The following is a 12,969-nucleotide window of genomic DNA, read 5'->3' on the forward strand; positions in this document are numbered from 1 at the left end:
TTGATGAATTGGGACACGACGGACACTCCATCTGGGCTAAAAATTACACAAAACCAACAGCAGGAAATTCATATCTACATTTCAAAAGCTGTCATCTGCCCAGCTGGAAAAACAACATCCCCAACAGCCAGTTCTGTCGCCTAAGACAAAATTGTACCAAAGATTCAGACTATATTGAACTCAGTCAACATCTGAAAAATAAATTTACTGAGAAACAATACCCAGAGAGCTTAACTGAAGATGCATTTAAACTCTATCTGAATGGAAAACCACTGAAACCCAAAAGAACTATGGACAACCATCCAGTTAGGTTCATGACCACATTTCACTACAAACACAAAAAAATGGAAAGCATACTAGTTAAACACTGGGATATCCTCCTACAAGACCCTCATCTCAAACCCATCCTTCCTGCTCGTCCGAAAATCACATACCGTAGAGCCCCCAACCTCAAAAACAAAATTGCTCCCAGCAAACTCAAACCCACTCCCACCACATCGGTTACATCCACTCTCATACCACTAGTCGGTATGTACCAATGCCGAAAATCTCGCTGCAAAACATGCCACTTCGTTCAACATGGACAAAAAAATTTCCACACTAAAGGGAAAACATATCCTTTAAAAGACTTTTACAACTGCTCATCGGAGTTTGTCGTATATGGTCTCAGCTGCCCTTGTGGCCTCCTTTTACATAGGGCGAACCATACGACCCCTAAGAGACAGGTTTGGAGAGCACAGGAGAAACATAGAAGGCGGCACAGACCCGCATAGTGTCCCCAGACACTTCACCATGCTACACCAACAATCTACCTCAGGACTCCAAGTTTGGATAATAGAACAAATTGATAAAACACTCCCCCCAGCCGAAAGATTCAAAAAACTGTGTGCTCGTGAGACATACTGGATCTACAGTTTGGATACCCTCTCGCCTGGTGGCATCAATGAAAGCATTGAAATCTCCACCATCCTATAACCACCCACCCTTCACCTACCCTCCACTATCCCTCGTCTCCCTCTCCTTCTGCCTTCCCCCTTTCCCCCCCCCCTTTTTTTTCCACCTAACCCTATTCTTCCTCTCTCTCCCCCCCCCCCTACTCCTCTCCCTCCCCACCCTTCTTCTTCCCTTTATCCCTCCTTTTCCCTATCCACCATATATTGTAATCCATCTCTAATACCTTCATCATTTTTTACTTTCAGACCTACCTATAGTCTGGGTTAATTGGTGGGTGCTCACTCCTTATAGTCTTGACGGGTGTAAGTATCACCTTATATATATAATTATATAATAAATTGGATATTTCCCCCCCCCCCTCCTTTCCCATTACCCTCAGTATAATATGCATTGCTTATCATATGGTTATGTATGTACCCTCCCTATACATATTTATATATGTACCCACATCACCCAAATGTGTTTTGTTCCTACCTATAATTTGTTCCAATCACACCAGCCCCCTTCCCCCCTACACCCCATGCACATGGCTTACCCTTTTTGAACCTTATCATTATTTATAATAAAATTCTTTATCCCTCAGTGTCATGGCCCCATGACCACAAAAAATCTATCGCTCACTATTCTTCTTTCCCCATGTCCTCTTGCCCAATCTACTACTATTCATGTTATAATTGCACCCATATATTTTTCACACACATTTCTCATTTTTTATCATTTTTCATCATTTTTTATCATTTTTTTATCAATTTTTTTATCAATTTTTTTATCAATTTTTATTATTTATTTTTCTATTTTTATTTTTATTTTTTCCTTCCACTTCTGTCCCGATTTTTATCTTTCATATACATATACATCTTTTTCATTTTATATTTTTTTCCATTATTTCATCATCTTGTTCATTTCTTCATTTTTTAATTTTTAATTTTTAATTTAATTTTTTCGTTCTGTTCCGAGATCAGCCCGCCCAGCTCTTAGTTTTAAACCTATTGCAGTCTGTTCCCGACTAGCTCCGCCCACTCCCCCGTCATACAAAGTTTAGCCCCATGCTCCGTATCAGCAGCTTGAGAAAGGAATGCGGCAGCCCTGTCATTCGCGGCCAGCATTCAGAAACGCGTCGCTTTCCTGGTGACGTCATCCCTGCTCGTCCATCGGCACACACGGCTCACAGCGCCAGCACAGGATCCCCCTGCCCACCGCCGAAAATCACAGATTCCACCAGCGGCAGAAGGACAGATCCCCTGCATCCCAGAGCGCTGTACCCGGGACAAAGGGAAAAGACACCGCCAGATGATACCTACCTACCCTCCTGAAAAATTGACTCAACACGTTTTCGATTGACCACCAAAATGTGAGTGGCTTCTTTTCACTTGTGTTTTTTTTAATTTTAAAATTCATTTTTAAACTGTTTTAAGTACTGCACCCAGAGGCACCTCTCTCCTTGTTTGCTTGCCCACACTTATGCTTACCAGTCAACGTTTTCCTGGAAACTGTATATGCAGTCATAACCTTTGATATTGTACCTCTGCAACTTCAGTCGGAGGCACCAGCTAAGCAGGCACCAACAATTTTCCCTCGTTGAAGCTCAGTAAGCTCCGACATGATGCCGTATCACTAGCGGCTCACGCAGTAAATGACGAAAGTGATGCTTTCCATCAGTTGGCTAGGTGTCCCATCACACAGAGGAAGCAAAAGAATGTTACACCACTTCCACTTTCAGCGCAAAACGTGTTGTCACTTTCACACCTGCAAATCATGTCTCGTTTCCATTTTTTATCCAACCCCTGTATATTTCTCTGCAGATATTAAACCAACTGTATCCGGTCAAAAATATTGTATAGCTGCATTGAAGCTGAAAAGCAATCATCCTCTTCGAAGTTTTGTTGAATACCCATGACCTCGGAAACCTGGAGTCCTCTGACTTCCCAACCTGCCTAGCAATTGGTGAATGGGCTCATCTATCAAACTTATGGACAGCCTGGCTTAAAAGGTGGCAAAGGCAACAGCAGTGTAGTATAGAACATTTGTGCAGGGTGTCTAAATATCACTGTGTGTTTCAAAAGGGAACCAGAGTAAAATCCAGTTCACTTTGCATTCATCATTCAATAAGGCAACTACTCAGACAAGCCCTCTCCCCTTCTCAGCAATACAAGTCTGTGGGAGACTGCTTGTTTTGGGTGGTGTGGCTATTACTCGGCTCTGACAGCACAAAGCAGTGTGGGAGCAGAAAACACCAGAATGAAATGGGCATATGCAAATTTGAAGCAAGGGTGGCCTCAATCCACATCCAGCCTAAAAATTGATTTAATGTTCTACGGATGTTCAAGACGGGTATAAAATTATCGGTCGAGCAATGTATTTCTGACTTCAGTGCGGTCATTGCTGTGTTACCTGTAGTATTGTGAGCAGCTTTTATATGTATTTTTATTGTCTGCAGATGGACAGTCCTTCCTTATTCCATCTGTGTGTTGATTATGAAGCATGCTGAAACACATGCTCCAGCTCAGATCCCACACGCTTATCTAGTCATGTGCTTTTGCGTTGGCTCCAGAAGTCAATTGGAAGCACGACCTGTTCCATAATTCACATTTAATAGCTTTTGTTTCCATCTCTCCTTATGCTAAACTCTGGTGAATCTGCAATCAGTGCTTTACTTTTAGCTAAAATCAGTTGGGGAAATTGCATTATTTTATCTGTTCTTTGCTTTACACTCCTGTATTGTTTCTGTACATTTTATTAGAGGGTTAAGCCTCGTAACACATGATCGGATTTTCCAACGGGAAATGTGTGATGACAAGCTGTTGGAAAATCCAACTGTTTGTACACTCCATCGGACAATTGTTGTCAGATTTTTCGACAACATATATTTGATGGCATGCTTTTAAAATTTTCCAACAACAAATGTGTGATGTCGTTTTTTTTTAATCGTGTGCACACAAGTCTGTTGGGGGGGGGGATTTAAAGTACAAACACACATGTTTCGAAGCAATGCTCACCATAACACAACAATAGCAGAAGTTTCCCAAAGGGTGGCGTTAAAGAGCTGAAAAAACACGTAGTTTCGTATTTGTTGCCCAACATTTTTTTGCTGTTTGAATACAAGACACGTTTATGGCCAACGCCCCTCGGACAAAAGTCGACACGTTGTCCGATTAGACATCTGTTTGTGTGTACGAGGCTTAAGGGTAGGTGAATGGCGAATATAGGTTGACCTTGCACAGTTGTCATTTCCAATGGGCTGTTTTTACATTTGATTTTTATGAATCTAAAATGCCTGATGTTGGATCCCCATTTGACAATCCTCAAGTGAATGTAAACACTATCAATAGACTTTTTCTTATATTCTTCTTCTTCCTTTTTGGTCTTTTCAAACTAAGAAATATACCAATGGTAAAGTGCATTGTCCTCTGCACTTCACCCTTCACTCTGCGTGTGTTATCTGACCACTTATTTCAAGAACAGCACCAAATAGAGAGACAGAGCATTTATGTAGCAGTCATGTGACCGCAATCCCATTCTCCTGCTTGTGGTATTGCAGTACAGTAGACGGACACTACATGTCTGGAAGACTTTCTGGTTCCAGCTGCTGTTGGCTGGCCACTCTGCTGTTTTGTAAAGACCTCTGACTGAGAACCGCAAGGGGGCATAAAGACCGGTAAACATGATAAAAAAATATCTGACAGATCTCATATGGAAAATGAAAAGGTTGCTTATGAAAATTCTGTGGCAACAGAATACAATTTTTCTGAAGTGATGTAATGTATTCTTTCGTTTCCGAGCATGCATTGTCTTTTTTGGATGAAATCTGTACTAATTAAATGAAAATCGTACAATCTGTTCTAGTACGAGAAAAAATCATGTTCTTGAATTAACTGTCACGATCAGCTTTTGAAAGAGGTGTACGAATGATCAGATTATTGTACGATCGCTTTGAAAGTGGTATTTTTCATCTGATTTTTCTGATAGCATGTACTAGGCTTTGAAACGACAGCTGGCTATGAGTGGCTGCTGAGGCTCAGTGCTTTCATAAAGCTATTGCAAATGCGCCCTGTGTGTAGAGATTCAGAACATGAAGAGTTAAGGGCTCAGTCATGCAGAAGATTGGTTTCTCCATCCGTAAGTCTAAATGGTGAAATGACATTAGCCCTACGTACACGTTGTGTGGAAACAGTGATGGAGTCACGGCCCCCTCTGGAGCAAAGCTAAATACAAAACAATCCATGCTGCAGTTCTGCTTATTGGACTTTTCTACAGTTCGAGCATTCCTAACTCCTGAACGTTGCAACCCTTTGTTAGGGCGTGTCCAACTGTGGAAACATGTTGATTTGTTGGCACACTTTTGGCTTCATCCCTGTGGCAGGTATTCCCCTAACCCAGTGATGTCAAACCTTGGCACCCCAGATGTTTTGGAACTACATTTCCCATGATGCTCAACTATACTTCAGAGTGCATGAGCATCATGGAAAGTGTAGTTCCAAAACATCTGGGGTGCCAAGGTTCGTCATCGCTGGCCATACTCATAAAGTCATGGCCCAAAATATTGGCACCTCTGCATTTGTCAGATAATGCATCACTTCGGGCCAGAAAATTGTAGCAGTTACAAATATTGTACCATGTAAACATTCACAGTGCAGGTGGAAAAAGTATGTGAACCCCTAGACTAATGACATCTCCAAGAGCTATTGGAGTGAGGTGTCAGCCAACTGGTGTCCAATCAATTATAAAAGTATCTCCAAAAGCCTTGCTGTTCATCAGTCCAAGGTAAGACAACTTGTCTATAAATGGAGAAAGTTCAGCACTGCTGCTACTCTCCCTAGGAGTGTGGGCATCCTGTAAAGATGACTGCAAGAGCACAGCGCAGACTGCTCAATGAGGTGAAGAAGAATCCTAGAGTGTCAGCTAAAGACTTAGCATATGCCAGAGACTTTTGTAACATCCCTGTTTGCGAATCTACAATACGTAAAACGCTAAACAAGAATGGATTTCATTGGAGCATACCACAGAGGAAGCCATTGCTGTACGTTTACAGTTTGCACAAGAGCACCTGGATGTTCCACAGCAGTATTGGCAAAATATTTTGTGGACAGATGAAACCAAAGTTGAGTTGTTTGGAAGAAACACACAACACTATGTGTGGAGAAAGAGGCACACCAACATCAAAACCTCATCCCAACTGTGAAGTATGGTGGTGGGGGCATCATGGTTCGGGACTGCTTTGCTGTGTCAGGGCCTGGACGGATTGCTATCATCGAAGGAAAATTTTATTCCCAAGTTTATCAAGACATTTTGCAGGAGAAGGCCATCTGTCCACCAGCTGAAGCTCAACAGAAGATGGATGTTGCAACAGGACAATGACCCAAAGCATAGAAGTAAATCAACAGAATGGCTTAAAGTGGAGGTTCACCCAAAAATTTATTTTTAACATTACATTCAGCCGAGTTGTCCTAATGACAATCGGCTATTTATTTATTTTCGTACATACCGTATTTTCACCGCCGCTTCCGGGTATGTCTTCTGCGGGACTGGGCGTTCCTATCTGATTGACAGGCTTCCGACGGTCGCATACTACACGTCACGAGTTGCCGAAAGAAGCCGAACGTCGGTGCGCAGGCGCCGTATAGAGCCGCACCGACGTTTGGCTTCTTTCTGCAACTCGTGACGCGTAGTATGTGACCGTCGGAAGCCTGTCAATCAGATAGGAACGCTTGGTCCCGGAGAAGACGTACCCGGAAGCGGCGGTGAAATAAGGTATGTACGGGGTAAAAAAAACAAAAAAACACCCGATTGTCATTAGGACAACTCGGCTGAATGTAATGTTAAAAATAAATTTTTGGGTGAACCCCCGCTTTAAACAGAAAAAAATACGCCTTCTGGAGTGGACCAGTCAGAGTCCTGACCTCAACCCGATTGAGACCGCATATTAGCTCATTATGAAATACTTACCTCGGAACGAGGTGTGTGTGTAGAACTTACCTGGTCCACGCCGAGCGAGATATCATCTTGACTCGGCGTGTCTTCTGGGTATCGCTGCTCCAGCGCTGTGATTGGCTGGAGCGGCGATGGCGTCACTTCCGCGCATGCGCGCGAGAATTTATTTCGGCAAGGTCTGGCGGCTGCCGGTCCTTTCGCCGTAGATCCCCCCTGCACATGCGCCGCTGCAATCAGCGGCGCATTGCGAGGGGAATATCTACTAAACCGTGCAGGTGTAGGAGATATTGTCCTTACCTACAGGTAAGCCTTGTTATAGGCTTACTTGTAGGTAAAAGTCAAAAAAGTGGGTTTAAGACCCGGACCAAAATGCAGCTAAAGGACCTTGCCCCTTTTTGCGATTCGGCACTGCTTCGCTTTAATTGACAATTGCGCGGTCATGCGACGTGGCTCCAAAACAAAATTGGCGTCCTTTTTTTTCTACAAATAGAGCTTTCTTTTGGTGGTATTTGATCACCTCTGCGGTTTTTATTTTTTGCGCTATAAACAAAAATAGAGCGACAATTTTGAAAAAAATTCTATATTTTTTACTTTTTGCTATAATAAATATCCCCCAAAAATATATTAAAAAAAATGTTTTCCTCAGTTTAGGCTGATACGTATTCTTCTACATATTTTTGGTAAAAAAAATTACAATAATCGTTTTATCAGTTAGTTGGCGCAAAATTTATAGCGTTTACAAAATAGGGGATAGTTTTATTGCATTTTTATTAATAATTTTATTTTTACTACTAATGGCGGCGATCAGCGTTTTTTTTTTTTTTTTTTCGTGACTGCGACATTATGGCGGACAATTTTGACACATTTTTGTGACCATTGTCATTTGCACAGCAAAAAAATTCATTTAAAATGCATTGTTTACTGTGAAAGTGACACAACTGTAGGAGGGTGTGGCTGTAGGAGTGACGTCATCGATTGTGTCTCCCTATAAAAGGGATGACATGATCGATGCAGCCGCCACAGTGAAGAACGGGGAAGCCGTGTTTACACGCGGCTCTCCCCGTTCTTCAGCTCCGGGGACCGATCGGGTCCCGGAGCTTCGGACCAGGTCGCGGGAGCGCGCCCGCGACCCATAGCCGGGTACATGTACAGGACATACCTGTACGTACATGTGCCCAGCCGTGCCATTCTGTTGACGTATATGTGCAGGAGGCGGTGGTTAAGCAGACTGTGATTGTCTATTGTGACTTAGATGAAGATCAGATCACATTTTATGACCAATTTGTGCAGAAATCCATATCATTTCAAAAGGGTTCACATACTTTTTCTTGTTACTGTATGTGGTAGCACACCCCTTGAAAATATAACTGAAGTTAATTGCTTCCTATAACCATCAATGAGTTTCTTGCACCTCTCTACTGGATTTTTGGATCGCCCTTCTTTCACCAACTGCTCGAGGTCTCTCAGATTGGAAGGTTTTCTCCAACTGCTGTTTTGAGATTTCTCCACAAGTGCTCTATGGCATTTAGAGCTGGACTGCAGTGAAGAGCGGTGATCCCAGGGATCACCACTGATCACAGCCCATAAACAGTTTATGAAACAGATAATCGGGGGGAGAAGTGTTTGAACTTGTTCTCCCACAGATTATCTCTACACACAGAGAATCCTCATAGACTGACACAGTAACGGCAGGGGTCAAGTCCTGGGGAAAAAAGTGTGGGAACTCCCACCCAAGATCCACTCCCCCCACAAAAAAAAAATGATACGCTCATATGCATAATTACTAAAACTGCATGTTTTTTTTTCGATCCACTGTACCTTAGTAATCCTTTATGTTACTGGCCGTTTCCTGTATATGGATTCATCGAGTTGTCGTGGGAACTTTAAGCAAGTTCTTTCTAAATCCCGCGATAACTCGCAGCAGACCTCCGCAATGTCTCCTGGGAATAATGACAAAAGCTCCCAGGAGACATTGCGGCATCGAGGAAATTACGGAATACCCGCACACTACCCGATGAATCCATATACAGGAAGCTGCCAGTAACATAAAGGATTACTAAGATTTGCCTGCCCCTGACAGTGACTCGAGCTGGGCATCGCCGCTTAGTGAAGGATTGGCTCGGGCGGCTCGGCTGCTCTCGGCTGCTCTAGTCCTGCAAAGGGAACTGCGTTCCTGCTCTGAAAAAAGTGCAGGAACTCCGTTCCCACGCGTTCCCGCAGGACTTGAGCCCTGAGTAACGGCCAGTTTATGAAGCTGTGACCTGATGCTTTACTGGTGATCTGTGTCAGAATCCACACTCCCCGATTCACCATCTCAGAGCTGGTGAAGCGGGGAGCGAAGAGGGAATCACGGGGGTTCTGAGGAGGAAGATTTTTAACTTCCTTCTACCTCGTTCAGACCCCCCAACACTGTAACCATGTCCCCCTGTAATATTTATGTGTATACATATATATACCAGGGGCGGACTGACCATTGAGTCACTCGGGCACTGCCCGAGGGCCCCATGCCACTAGGGGGCCCCATCCGGGTTGCCAGGCTCAGTAAAACCAGGGACAGTATGTAAAAATCTGTGTTTTTTTTAGATCTGTCCCTGATATGTCCGAAAATGACATGCTTTTAATGTGAATATCCCAAGATTTTAGCTGCCCGCCTCTGCACTACCTCCTGGCGTGGTGGTCATCTGTAAGCCAGAGGGGCCCCATAATCTTCTATTGCCCAGGGGCCCCATGAGTTGTCAGTCCGCCCCTGATATATACATAAATATATATACACATACATACATACATACATACATACATACATACATACATACATACATACATATATATAATGTGTACATATATATATAGTGTGTGTGTGTGTGTGTGTGTGTGTGTATATATATGTATGTATATATATGTATATGTATATATATATATATATATATATATATATATATATATATATATATATATATATATATATATATATATATATATTGATTATTTTAATTTTTTATTGGATATATTTTATAGCTGAAAGTTCAAAATATAACTTTTTTAAATACTTTTCTGTCTTTTTTTTTTTTTTCGTTTTTCTATAATAAAAAATTGAAAATATAGTGGTGATTAAATATGACCAAATGAAAGCTCTTGTAAAAAAAAATATATATAAATGTTGTTTGGGTAAAGCGCTGCGTGACTACGCAATTGACAGTTAAAGTAGCACAGTGCTAAATGGCAAAAAATGTCCTAGTCATGGAGGGTAAAATCTTCCAGCGCTGAAGTGGTTTACTGATGAACATCACTGGATGCAAACTGTCTGAGTTGAGGAATGCACATCGGTCCCTATACACATAAATGCTCAGATATGCGGTTAACATTGTACAGCTACAGAGTGTCGTGTAGATGACTGTATGCAACACTTGTGTGTCTCGGGCACAAAAATGGACACATTTTGTATGGGGCATGGTCCTCTACGCCTTTGTAAATACCCCTTATTAGATTTCTTGGCGCTGTCACTCTGAAGAAAGAGAAAGTGGGGGGGGGTAATTTACTTATAAAGTTTAAGTAGCATGAGGGTGGCAGAGTGCCTATTCCAAAAAATTGCAGTTGGCACATTTCCTAACCAAACCTAACATATATTTCTCCTTTCAGGACAGTGGGTGAAACAAAGTATTCACATAACCCCTGCTCTTATTTTTGGGATATATAATGGAATGAGACACTGTTCTACAAAGGCTTTACTGTACTTTGTATTTATTTGGTTGGACGGTTTTCTCATGTTGTTCGTCCCATCTCACTGTATACTCTGTGGTTATACACATATATAGGCACAAAAAGGGCTACTTCAAAAAGTTACCCAGGGTCTGACTTTTAAGGCATGGAAACGATGGAGAAGTATATATCAAAAAAGTATTTATTGAAAAAAGTACATAATAATAAATAGCAGTATTCAAGAATTGAAAATCCTATACAATAATATATAAATTGTGAACTGAGCGCTTGTGTCTACGCGTTTCGCCACTGGGCTTCTTCAGGACAACGATCAAGGTTCAAAAGGAATGATAAAGAAAGAACAAGTCTCACTATCTTACACTGGATTGAGCCTTGTATACACAATCTGGTAGATAGAAAATTGTCACAATATGGGAAAATTCCACAAGATTGTAAGGACGGTGTGTAACGCACAGAAGAATCTATTCAGAAAAACAACTATCCAAAATAGAAATCCAGTGGTATACAAGATACCACAAGTCTGTAAAGCACTTTCAGATAACTCCCGATCGTAACATTGATTTCATAATAATAATGAACTTAGAACAGGGACAGCTGTGTCTCACACAACAAAACAAACATCAGAGACCATAGCGCTGAAGAGTCCATGATCCAATAGAGGACAATATCTGGGCCTTATAAGCGCAGACATGGTGTCCTGGATGTCCCACCTAGCATACGTTGCCAGAATGGAAGAGATAAACTCTCAAGATAAGTGATAACACGGGCCCCTGGGAGACAGCGTCCTGCTGTGCAGTCCTGAAGAAGCCCAACAGCGAAACGCGTAGACACACAAGGGCTCCGTTCACAATTGTATATCATTTATATACTTCTCCATTGTTTCCATGCCTTAAGTCTGACCCTGGGTTACTTTTTGTAGTAGCCTTTTTTTGTGCCCTTCAATTTACAGATGTGGCATTGTGAGTGTTTCCTTCATTATTTATTTATATATACAACATACATGCATGCATACATTTTTTTTTTTTTTTGTGACCCCATTGAAATGTTCTACCACTGACATCAGAAATAAAGAGGGGAGCAGTTGTCACCAGGGCATGAAGGCCAAGACAGTAATAAAACATTGATAGAATTTCTCATCCTTTCCTTCTGTACTAAAATATATATTCTTTTTTGTTAAAACCAAACGGGTTCAAATCTTCCCCAGGTCTATCCAAAAGAAGATTTAAGGGGAGTGGAACTTAAAATATCAATCGATTTTAATTTAGTAGTAATAGGTTGGTTTTTACACTAGCTTTGAGAATCAAGAAACGGTAAAGCACAGTCACTATTCAGGCAGCATAGTGTACATATGAAATTAGCAAACATATGTATAGTCGCGTTATTCTCCGAGGAGTGTTTAATACCGGGTTTTGTTGCTAAATTCACTTGCAGAGATTTCACCTGTAGTGCATTTTTTCTGCCACTAGATGTCTTCAGTCTGATGACCAGTATTATTCAGCCCTTCCTCCTAGCCTAGGTCATCCTGGGGCCACCCCAGCCTGTGACTGCACAGTGAAAGGAGAAGCAGCAGTGATGAGTTCATATCTCTATCGCTCTGCTTCTTCCTCCTATTGGTGTGCTTTTTGTCAGCACATAACTGATTGGCTCTTTGTACCGCTTCTTCCTCACGTTCCTCCCTGTGTACAAGGACTTAAAGAGGCTGATAACCAGGTCAAATTCATGTATTTACACTGCATGTTTTTATTTTTTTAATTGTGTATTGATGAATACAGATCTGCATTAATTTATTTCTTTGATATCTGCTTTGAGTTCAGCTTTAATTATTGTATCAATGTTATGTTAATTTCTGTAGTGAAAATGACTTGCGTCCATATCTCTTTTCTCTCCCCTTCCTCCCAGTCCTTGCTGCTTCTGGCATACCTCATACGGAACGGATCAGAGCGGGTCGTCACAAGCGCCAGAGAGCACATTTATGACTTGCGATCCTTGGAAAATTACCACTTTGTAGGTCAGTATTAGCAAAGAAGAAGAAAAAATGGTTGGGGGAGGCAAATTAAAGCGGTTGTTGGACTTGTCAGTCACCCGAACGTCTTCACAGGCTGCCGAGGCCTAATTGGGCCCGAGCCGCTGCAGGCTGTATGAAGAACAGATTCCAAGACACGGGGCCCTAGAGTATTAATTAGCGCAGAGAAGAACTTTTGCCGAGAGGAGAAAGCTAATAACAACACCAGCAAGCACAACACGAGCGGCACGGGTTTATATTAAAATATGCACCAGCGGCTGGTCCCCTGTGGCGGCAGAAAGAAAAGACAGGGCTTTAATTATACACCGGGAAAAAGGTCGGCCCTCCAACACACAAGCACGGCCGTT

At 42.0% G+C, this 12,969-nt stretch overlaps 1 protein-coding gene across 1 annotated transcript in view; it reads left to right on the top strand.

Annotated features, from left to right (window-relative positions):
• The window catches only part of CLINT1 (clathrin interactor 1), a 138,314-nt gene that overhangs the window by 93,520 nt on the left and 31,825 nt on the right, over window positions 1-12,969 (top strand). Inside the window, exon 4 of the mRNA XM_040345073.1 lies at window positions 12,499-12,607. Within this exon, the coding sequence (XP_040201007.1) occupies window positions 12,499-12,607 (109 nt within the window). The remainder of the gene's footprint in view (window positions 1-12,498; window positions 12,608-12,969) is intronic.

The sequence above is a fragment of the Rana temporaria genome, chromosome 3 (genome assembly GCF_905171775.1).
Source record: "Rana temporaria chromosome 3, aRanTem1.1, whole genome shotgun sequence".
Taxonomy (NCBI): Eukaryota; Metazoa; Chordata; class Amphibia; order Anura; family Ranidae; genus Rana; species Rana temporaria.